This window comes from Sciurus vulgaris, assembly GCF_902686455.1.
Source record: "Sciurus vulgaris genome assembly, chromosome: 8".
Taxonomy (NCBI): domain Eukaryota; kingdom Metazoa; phylum Chordata; class Mammalia; order Rodentia; family Sciuridae; genus Sciurus; species Sciurus vulgaris.
Genome location: NC_136468.1, coordinates 147,216,514 through 147,227,477, shown reverse-complemented (window position 1 = coordinate 147,227,477; position 10,964 = coordinate 147,216,514). Strand labels below are relative to the sequence as shown.

The 10,964-nt window shown below is 46.3% G+C and overlaps 1 protein-coding gene across 1 annotated transcript; it reads left to right on the top strand.

Moving 5' to 3' along the window:
* The first annotated feature begins 223 nt into the window (after nt 1–223).
* On the top strand, nt 224–3,759 carry HCAR1 (hydroxycarboxylic acid receptor 1). Its single transcript, XM_079151614.1, has one exon. The coding sequence runs from the start codon at nt 684–686 to the stop codon at nt 1,713–1,715; it is 1,032 nt and encodes a 343-aa protein (XP_079007740.1). The 5' UTR covers nt 224–683; the 3' UTR covers nt 1,716–3,759.
* Nucleotides 3,760–10,964: the final 7,205 nt, after the last annotated feature.

The window sequence follows — 10,964 nt, the reverse complement described above, 5'->3', positions numbered from 1 at the left end:
GCAGACCCTCCCAATTTTGAGTGCTGTTTTTGGGGGTGGGTGCAGGAAATGCCTCTGAGCAGCTGCAGAGCACAGCCTCCCCTCTCTGGCACGGCCTGGGAGTGCCCCATGGGATGGGAGAGGGGACGGGGCAGTCAGGCAAAGGTTAGGGGAGGGAAGCAATGGCAGAGGCTCAGATGGACTCCAGGAAATGTTTGTATTTCTCCACCGGGAGGGAGGACAAACAAGCTTTTCCCTGCCTTCTGGGCCAGCACTGTGCGCTCCCAGCACAGAGTGAGTCACAGTAGAGAGAAGCCGAAAATTAAAATTATTCTGGGGCTGCACCCAGCAGCTCCTCTGCAGCACGAGTCTCAGACCCTCCGGTCACTTCCCAGAAATGACCACCTACAAGATACCGCACGCATCTCAGAGCCTGGCCGAGCTACAGGCTTCATCTCTCTGGAAGACAAGCAGCTTGTAACCCGGGCTCCAGAGAAAGGACCTCCTTGTGGCTTTCATTTCCTGGCTAGTTTCCCTTCTGGGTGTGGTGGCCGCATCTACCCCGGTGTGCAGTGACTGACTGTCAAGGTGATGAGGTTCCAGACACAGTCACTGGGTCAGTGGTAAAATTCAGGTCAGCATCTGTGCCTTGGCGGGGACTCCAGGGGCCACCCGGCACCCAGGACACCTGTCCCCCCTGCACCATGGACAACGGGTCCTGCTGCCTCCTTGAGGGGGACCCCATCTCTCAGGTGATGCCACCGCTGCTCATCCTGGCCTTCGTGCTCGGCGCCCTGGGCAATGGGATCGCGCTGTGTGGTTTCTGCTTTCACATGAAGACCTGGAAGCCGAGCACCATCTACCTTTTCAACTTGGCGGTGGCCGACTTCCTCCTCATGATCTGCCTGCCCTTTCGGACGGACTACTACCGCAGACACAGACACTGGGCTTTTCAGGATCTCCCCTGTCGGCTGGTGCTGTTCATGTTGGCCATGAACAGGGCTGGGAGCATCGTCTTCCTGACAGTGGTGGCCGTGGACAGGTATTTCAAAGTGGTCCACCCCCACCACGTGGTGAACACCATCTCCAACCGGACGGCAGCTGGGGTCGTCTGTGTCCTTTGGACCTTGGTCATCCTGGGGACGCTGCACCTTCTGATGGAGAGCCATCTGTGTCTGCAGGAGAACGCCACATCGTGTGAGAGCTTCATCATGGAGTCGGCCAATGGCTGGCATGACATCATGTTCCAGCTGGAGTTCTTCCTGCCCCTTGGCCTCATCTTGTTCTGCTCCTTCAAGGTCGTTTGGAGCCTGAAGCAGAGGCGGCAGCTGGCCAGACAGGCTCGGATGAAGAAGGCTATCCGCTTCATCATGGTGGTGGCCGCCGTCTTCGTCACTTGCTACTTGCCCAGCGTTTTGGCCAGACTCTATTTCGTCTGGACGGTGCCCTCCAGCGCCTGCGACCCGTCTGTCCACGTGGCTCTCCACGTCACTCTCAGTTTCACCTACCTGAACAGCATGCTGGACCCCCTGGTGTATTACTTTTCAAGCCCCTCGTTTCCCAAATTCTACACCAAGCTCAAAATCCACAGTGTGAGACCCAAGCCACCAGGACCCTCAAAGTCACAGAGGATGGAAGAGATGCCCATTTCCAACCTCTGCCATGAGAGTTGCGTCAGTGTGGCGAATAGCGTCCAGAGCCAGTCCGATGTTCAGTGGGACCTCCAGGTGTGTTGAATGGCCCTACGACAAACAGGCCAGCAGCGTCAAGGACAGAGGGCTGCGCTGAGTTAACTCACACTCGGGGGAGGGGGGGACATTGAAATGCTACCACCCATTCTTAGCTGTATCCTTTTTACTCTCTTGGAAGTGAAACCCACACTCCTCCACCTTTGGGGAAGGTTCCAGGTGACTGAAGTGAGTGTGTTGCCTTTATATAACCTGATCACAGTGATGGGGACCATTGGGGCCTGTGTGTGTCAGTTAGGAATTGCTCAGCTCCCGTGGAATTTTAAACAGATGAGGATACAGGTGTGGATCTTTCCCGGGTCACATTCTTGCTCTGGGGGGAATTACTGAGCTTCATGATGTAGCACTATTTCCTATTCTCTGACCTTAAACCCTTACTGATTTTGAAAAGTAGGAACTGGACTGAGTCAATGCTTTTATTTTAGGCTGAGAAACACACTTTAAATCCGGATGTCTTGGTCCTGATGATCTTCCCCTTCCCTTGGGCCGCTCTGTACAGTTCTCTGTCCACGTTTTGACTTCAGGTGGCCCGAGAAGGTGCTGAGGAACACCGTCCCTGGTTCCCCCAGGGTTGCTGAGTTCGAAAGGCTGCTGTCCTTTCGCATGTGCTAATTCTGGCCTAAGTACTTTTGACTGCTTGTTATGTACGTGCAGATTGAAATCCTCCATTCTTTCTTTCTTCAAATATTTACTGAATTTGAATTTAAGTGTCGGACCCTGGTGTCCCTTTTGCCGGGCGGGGGGGGGGGGGGTGTCACTCTACTCTTGCGTGGCAGCAGTGTTGGGGGTGGCGGAGATGTGCAAGGCCCTCACCCTTTCCCTGAACGCCGTTCCTAGACCTGTTCCCTGCAAACATCATGGTTTTCTTCTCATCCTGGGTCTCGCTGGGGCACATGCGTTTTCCAGATATGCACCTGGAACCCTCAAAACTAGATGATTCTGTGAAATGACAGGCTGCTCCTCCCCGGAATTAAGGAAAGTGTGTCCAGGCCAACCTTACCCCATCCTCAAGCCACAGAGTGGTGAAAGTGATCTCTACTCCTGTGTTTACACTGGCTCTAATTCCCAGGGTAGTCTCCCCTTTAGGGACTTTGCCAACATTTAGTTCTTTAGCCTGAAAAGACCCCTGTAGGCTGTCTCATTACTTCCTTTCTCAGAGGCACGGCACAGCCTGGCAATCAAAGGGACAATCTGTAGAGAGGTCGACGAATCTAATCTTGGATCCCAGCTCAGTCACTTCCTAGACATGTGTTCCTGGAGCAGATTTTATTTAACTGCTTTTACCTTTGATTTCCTCATCTTTCAAACAGGGGTAATAATAGTAATGACCTTCAAAGGGTCATTGGGCAGATTCAATGAGTTCAATCCTGAGGCACAAGGATTTTATTCACATTATGTCCCCAGGGCCTAGAAGAGCACCTGCACATAGTAAGTACTCAACAAATACTTGTTGAATGAGTGTGTGAATAAGTACATTTGAAGCACGAAACTATGTCTGGCAATAAGTGCTCAATGCTATGACTTATTACATGAACACATTTTCCATATAAAGAAACTGAGACAGGAAGTGATTTCCCTTGTGGTTCAGAGCCCCTAAGTAGCCACCCCATTACCACCCACTATATTTTCTTGCTTCCCAGCTACTCAGCCCAGGGAGGGGTAAAATTTAGGACTTTTTTTTTTTTTTCAAATTCAATACTGAGGACTTAACCCAGGGTCTTACACATGCTAGGAAAAGCACTCTACCACTGAGCCACATCCCCAACCCTTTCTCTAATTTTATTTTGAGATGGTGCCTCATTGAGTTGCCCAGGCTGACCTTGAACTGGCGATCCTCCCACCTCAGCCTCCAGAGTACTTGGATTACAGGCATGCACCACTGCACATAGCTAGGTCAGGGATTCTTATCAGCATCAAAAGACCACAGAACCTCCTGACAGAAATCTGTGAAAACCCTATGCTTCTGCTTTTAATTCTATTTTTGGTTATAACTCTTTCCTGGGCTGCTGCTTTGTTGCTTCATTGTAATAAAAATGTGTTTTGAAAGAAAGTCTCTTTCCTGTGTGACATCGGTCTGGGAGACTCCCATGACTCTATCCGCTAAGGAACAAGAGGCTCTAATACCCAGAAGCTCACGGGCAGGTATGTGGATGGAGCTTCTCACTAAAACCAGCAGGAACCAACCAAAAGAAACATCAAGCTGAACCTTAAACATGGGCTTGGTTCTTAGTTTGCTTCCCTTTTTAAGTTCGTAGAATGTGACACAAACTAAATCTTATCAAGAAACCTTCTTCAGAAATCCTAAGGAAGAGGAAGCCCTGTATAGAGCTGGGGTTGTGGCTCAGTGGTAGAGTGCTTGCCTAGCATGTGTGAGGCACTGGGTTCAATCTTTGGCACCACATAAAAATCAGTAAATAAAGGTGTTCATCTACAACTAAGAAAATTTAAAAAAGAAGAAGAAAACCCTGTTTAAATTCCCTGGGAGAGGTAAACTATTGCTTTGGAGGGAAATATTTCCTCTTGGTAGGGTCTTTTAGGAAAGTCACATAAAAATTTTAGAGGATATTGAACCATATATTCAATGGGGGTGACATGGGTAAAATGAGACATATCTTTTATTTTTTAATTTAATTTAATTTTTGGGGTACTGGGGATTGAACTCAGGGGCACTCGACCACTGAGTCACATCCCCAGCCCTATTTTGTATTTTATTTAAAGACAGGGGCGTAGGGCCTCACTGTTGCCAAGGCTGGCTTTGAACTTGCCATCCTCCTTCTTCAGCCTCCCAAGTCTCTGGGATTACAGGCATGCACCACTGCAACTGGCTATGAGCTATACCTTTTATTGGTGCTGAAAATGGCAAATATTTAAGGTCTGGTCTATTCTCAGAAATTTTTTTTCTTTTTGTAGTAGAGAGTGAACTCAGGAACATTTTGCCACTGAGCTACATCACCAGTCCTTTTTATTTTTATTTTTATGTTTTGGTACTAGAGATTAAACTCAGGGGTGTTTAACCAAGAAGCCACATCTTCAGTTTTTTTTTTTTAGTTTGAGACAGGGTCTTGATAAGTTGCCTGACAGGCCTCAAACTTGTAATCCTCTAGCCTCAGTTTCCAGAATCGCTGGGATTACAGGCATGCACCACCACACCTGACCATCCTCTTTATTTTTTATTTTGAAATAGTATTTTCCTAAGTTGCAGAGGCTGGCCTCCAATTAATAATCCTCCTGCCTCAGCCTCCCAAGTCTCTGGGATTACTGGCATGCTCCACCATGCCTGGCCAGAGTGGGTTTCTATACCCTTCATTAAAAATTAAAATGGCTAAGATAGTGTCTGAAGTCATATGGTATTCGCAGGGTCTGCTTGGAAGGGACACAGGGCTTAAACTAGTAGGTAAAGATTCTACAGGGAGGCATGCCAGGTGGGGCTGGGACTTGGCCCCACTGTGATCAAGGTCTGGTCTGACGTGCCTTCTGGACCTTCGGATCCACAGAGGGTTCCAATATGACTCAAGACCCATCATCGCAATGAGTACATACATGACTTCAGGCCTGGTTCTATCATTTGCAGGGCCCAAGGCAAAATGGAAATGCAATTGCCCGTGTTCAAAAAGTAGTAAGAATTTCAAGATGAAAACAGCAGGGCCATAAACCAATCCCCAGGCCCTCCCTAGCTCATCCATGCAGCTGGGCAAACACACACACACACACACACACACACATACACACACACACACAGAAAGACACAGAGACAGAAATGGAGTAGAATAAGCAGATGGGCTCCCATCTGAGCCTAATCTATATTCAAGTTCCAGCGGATTAAACTATAAAACGATTCAGTGCGAAGGAAGGTTTGCATATTTTATTCCTTATAAGGATTCACTCATTCATTCCTTCCCCTTCCAAGGAATGTTAACTAAGCACCGGGTCCACCAGGCACAGTAGAAACACACACAGAAAGCACAGCCCCTGACCCTGGGGGTCTGTTGAAAATGAAATTAAGGGGCTGGGGTTGGAGCTCAGTGGTGAGCGCTTGCCTAGCATGTGTGAGGCACTGGGTTCGATCCCTAGCACCACATATAAATAAATAAAAATTAAAAAGGTCCATTGACCACTAAAAATTTTTTTGAAAAAATTTAAAAATGAAATTAATATTCAGAGTAACCTTAGAGAAAAAGGTAAACAGAGGGACCTCCAGGAGAATCCAAGGGCCCTGCCTAGAAAATAGCTGGAAACACCTTAGATGTCCTCTTCCAGGCCATCTTTAGCCAAGGGCCTTCAGTGGGCATTTAGGGTGTTCCCAGCATTCCTCTATTGCAATCACGCTGTCATTTATATTCTGAATGATGTAGCTTTGGGCACATGTACGAGGGTTTGGGAAAGATTTGGGAAGATTCTTCGTGCAGGACTGTTGGGCCAAAGGACAGGAAGACTGGAGAGGCAGGTGCACGAGACACACAGCTCCTGGAGCCAGACTGGGTTCAGATACCATTTCCTGTACTTACTAGCTGTGTGACCTCAGGTAAGTCACCTAACCTCTCAGTGCTTTGTTTTCCTTGTCTGTACAATGGGGACAATAATTCCTGCTCCATTGGGTTGTTGCAAATACTAAATGAGTTTAGAGTACAGAGCACCTAGAATTGTGCCCAAGATAGAATCAGCATGATTTCTGATTTCTGTGTTAGCTCCTAATGTAATCTTGACAGATCCCAAAAACTGTCCAACAAAAACGCTCAAACAACCTACGCTCCCACAAACAGCGAATGAGAAACCTTCCACTGGAGCAGGGGTGGTGGCTCAGGGGTGGGGCGCTTGCCTGGCATGTGTGAGGCACTGGGTTCGATTCTCAGCAGCTCATAAAAATAAATAAATAAATAAATAAGGTCCATTGACAACTAAAAAAATGTTTTTAATTAAAATAAACAACAGACAACCTTCCACCAATATAATATGTATCATTCTCATTTTGTAACAAACCAAAGCCTCACTCTTTTGAAGTGAAGTCCAATGTATCGATTTATTCCCTTGTGCATGTGTTTTGGGGGTTGTGCCTGAGGAGGCTCCCCAGTCTAGAAGACCTAAGCTTATTCTTTAAAAAAATTTTCTTTTTTTTTTAGGGCTGGGGAGATAGCTCAGTTGGTAGAGTGTTTGCCTTGCAAGCACAAGGCCATGGGTTTCTGGGTTCAATCCCCAGCACTGAAAAAAAAAATTTTTTTTTTTTTTTTTTTAGTTCTTAATGGACGTTTTATTAATTTATTTATAGGCGGAGCTGAGAATCGGACCCAGTGCCTCACACATGCGAGGCAAGTGCCCTGCCACTGAGCCCCAGCCCGGCCCCAGCCTGGCTTACTGCACGGTGTGAGCTCTCGCCTTTAGGTCTACAAAGCCCATGCAATTAATTTTTGCGTCTAGTGTAAGGAAGGGCCCAGCTCTTTTGCTGGTGGGTTAATTGTCCCAACATCACTTGGTCCTTCCCCTGTTGGATTGTCTTGGCACCCTCGTGTGAGGCACATGCGAGGCAAGTGCTCTGCCACTGAGCCTCAACCCCAGTGACTGGGGAGGCTGGGTCAGAGGATCACAAGTTCCAGGACAGCCTGGGTAAATCAGCGAAGACCGGCCTCAAAAATTTTAAAAAATGGCTGGGCAGCAGCTCAGTGGTAGAGTACCCATGGGTTCAGTTCCCAGCATCAGGGAAAAAAGGAAAAGGCGAAGGCAAAGGAAAGGACCGCGCCACCCACACGAGGGCTGCTTCTAGCCTCTCAGTCTGCGCTCTCGGTCTGCATTTCCGTCCCATGCCGGAAGCACGCCGCCTTCAAATAGAGAAGTGTGCATTCTCCTGCTTCGCTCTTCTTTTTCAAGATTGTTTGATTGCTCTGGTTTACCCTTAGGATCTTCCTTTCTTTTCACATTGAACCCAACACTCTATTTTAAAACTCTAAAGTACACTCCATACACATGTCAACGTCCCGATTTCTCTTGCGTGTGTGTGGGGGGGGGGGGGGGACTGGGTACTGAACCCAGGGGTGCTCTACCACTGAGCCACATCCCCAGCCAGTCCTTTTTATTTTGTTATTTCGAGACAGGGTCTTGCAAAGTTGCTTAGGGCCTCACTAAGATACTGAGGCTGGCCTGGAACGTGTGATCCTCCTGCCTCGGCCTCCTGAGTTGCTGGGATCACAGGCATGTGCCCTAGTGATACCCAGCAACCTTGGTTGTTTTAAGTCACTACGTTTTGTGTCAGTTTGTTACTCAGTAGTAGATAATTGAAACAGAAAACCCAGTTTAGTCAAAGACAGGGACTAATGGACTACTTCATATTTCTAAGCCTCAGTTTTCCAATCTGTGCAATGGAAATGATAATAAAAGCACCTCTCTCACAGGGTTTCTGTGAAGATTAAATAAGGCCACACATGCAAAGCTCTCAGTACAATGCCTGGCACACAGCCTATAGTTGACAAATGACAGCTAGTTTTTAAATGGCTGCTGTGTTTGTTTTTGCAGTGCTAGGAACTGAACCCAGGGCCTCGTGCATGCCAGGGACTTAAGCCACACCCCCACAGCCCTATTATTTTTAATAATACACATCTGAAGTCCTAGCTACTCAGGTGGCTACTCAGGATTCCTCCAGCCCAGGAGTTTGAGGCGAGCCTGGGCAACACAGCAAGACCCTGTCTCAGAAATAAAATTAGCTGGGTGTGGTGGTGCATTCCCTTAATCCCAGCTACTTAGGAGGCTGAGGCAAGAGGATCACAAGTTCAGGGACAGCCTCTGCAATGGAGGCCTGTTTCTTAATAAAAAATAAAAGGGGCTGGGGATGTAGCACAGTGGTGGAATGCTTACTTAGCATGTGAGAGGCACTGGGTTCAATTCCCAGTACTGTAAGAATAAATAAGTATCACAAGGCCCTGGGTTCGATCCCCAGCACCCCCCCCCCAAAAAAAAAAAGAATAAATAAGTATCCATAAACATTCAATTAAAAATTTTTAAAATGGTTCAGTTCAGTTCCCAGGCACACCTTAAGCTGTCATAGAATAACCAGGAGATTCAAGTTCATTGTGAGAGTCGTGAGTGTTAAGCGGAGTTTCCACCAAACTCTGGAATCACTGTCTTGGTTCTTGTCATGATTCATTATAACAAGTTTCTGTACAGCTCATGCACAAGTAAGAAAAAAATAAGTTCATAAAAGAAGGGACATAAGCAAGATAAAACATGCCCACTGTATGGGGGAGGACGGGAAATTCAGATTTGCCTTCTGTCTAAACAGTTATGAACTCTGGTTTAAAGTCACAGGCTGGGAGGGCTAGAAGGAATCTGGAAGGTCGACTCTTCCGTTTGCAGGAGGGGAAGCTGTGGGGTCACCGGGTTTCACAGTTGGTGAATGATGGAGGAAGAACAAGCCTCAGCTTCTTCCAGTTTCCCCCCATTTCTAAATGGAACAATATTTGTGGGTCTTCTTTTTCAATTTTACCTGTGACCAATGTTTAAAAGATCATAAAATTGTAAAGCTGAGGAAGGAGGGTCCCTTGCAAATTCCAGCTCCCAGAAATGACTGAAAATAGTTTTTCTGACTCTGAGTTCATAAAGGCCCTCAGGATTACTTCCCAATGGTGATGTCATTGATGAGCACACATTTATCCAAGAAGGAAACACAGTATTCACAGACCGCAAGGACAGGGGAAGAAATGCCAAGTATTTCCTCAGAACCTGAATACATCTACACGATGCAACCTCAACAGAGTCCAAGCTGATAGACCAGACAATGGCACAAGAGGCAGTGCCACGTAATGGTTAGGGATGCGGGCCTGGATGTCAGGGTCAGATTCAAATCCGAGTTCTGCTCTCATCAGAGCTGGGTGGCCTTGAGTACACTTCCACCCTCTCTGAGCTTCACTTTCCCCATTTCTAAATCAGAGTTAATAATAGTCCCTCCCTCGTAGTCAGAGGGTGAGACAAGATAATGTATTCCAAGCATGGAGCATGTAGGTGCCACGGCCAACTCCATCTTCATCATGATGGCTTCTTTATCACGACCTTCCTCATCAAGGGTCCCCAGTGCGATGGGAGTCTAATATCAGGTCATCCTTACTCTAGTTAGCTGTGACAGGTCTATAAACCCCTATTATTGAACCCAGGCATGCAACTGAAGGATTAAGTTTCCAATTTCTCACTCAAAGTACAACACCACAACTCAGAAACCTCTTGTGCAGCAAAACTTGATAAATCCAAAGTATTCAAGGGTAGAAACGTTCTGGAGGATGTACCCAATCCCACTTGAAAAGCCAATAAATGGTATATAAAATGGTGTCCTCCTGCAAGGCAGAGTTCAATCACCTTCTTAGGTCTTGTGGTTTTAACCCTAAGTTTTCAAAAAAAAAAAAAAAAAATTGGGACTTTAAAAAATATCATGTACTTACTGGGGGGGGGGGGGGGGTATATTGGGGGTATGTGGGTGGAAGGCATATATAAGGACCCTGTGAACCTAAAACTTCTCTAAAAAAGTAAAGTTTATTCATTAAAAAAAAAATCACATCCTTAAAAATAAGTCACTTAATTAAGCACAGAAGCCTATGAAAATCTAATACGAACAAATAAGAAAAAAAGAAAAAATTTAACACACTGGCAACCAACCTGGCTCAAGTTTTGAAACATCTTATGAAATTTTATGCTTTCGAGTAGCATTTTTTTCCCCCCCAATCAGGGATTAATTGCAAAGTTCTATTGTGGAAAAGTGACCCATGTTTGTCCAGAGCAGTAGCATAAGAGAAGTGCTCAAATTTAACATGTGTCCTCACAAAATGGCCAAGGATGGTCTTCTCGGTCTTTCCAAAAGCAATCGTGTGCCTGCTACTGTTCCATAAGTCAGATGCATGCTAATATTTCGTGCTAATTCTCAATGATTTTGGAAAACCATATGTTTAGCACAGGACATTGTTATTGTAGTGGTTGACCTGTCAATTATGTAAACAAACCTAAGGCAGTGAGTTCAATTTCCAGTGCTGAGCAGTTAATCAGTGTACACACGTGTGGCCTTCCAAAGTGGTGTCCCCCTGTTTCAGTAATTTGCAAATGACAATTGGCTTGCCTAAACTTATCCTTTACGTTTAGAAGAATTTGTGGGTTCCTGTCTGCCCAGGGGATTTTTTATTACTTGTTTATGCAAACAGCAGGTTGCATAAGAGCCAAGCTAGCTTTTTTTTTAAAAGTGATTTCGTAGTTTCCTGGTAACCATTCAGTCAT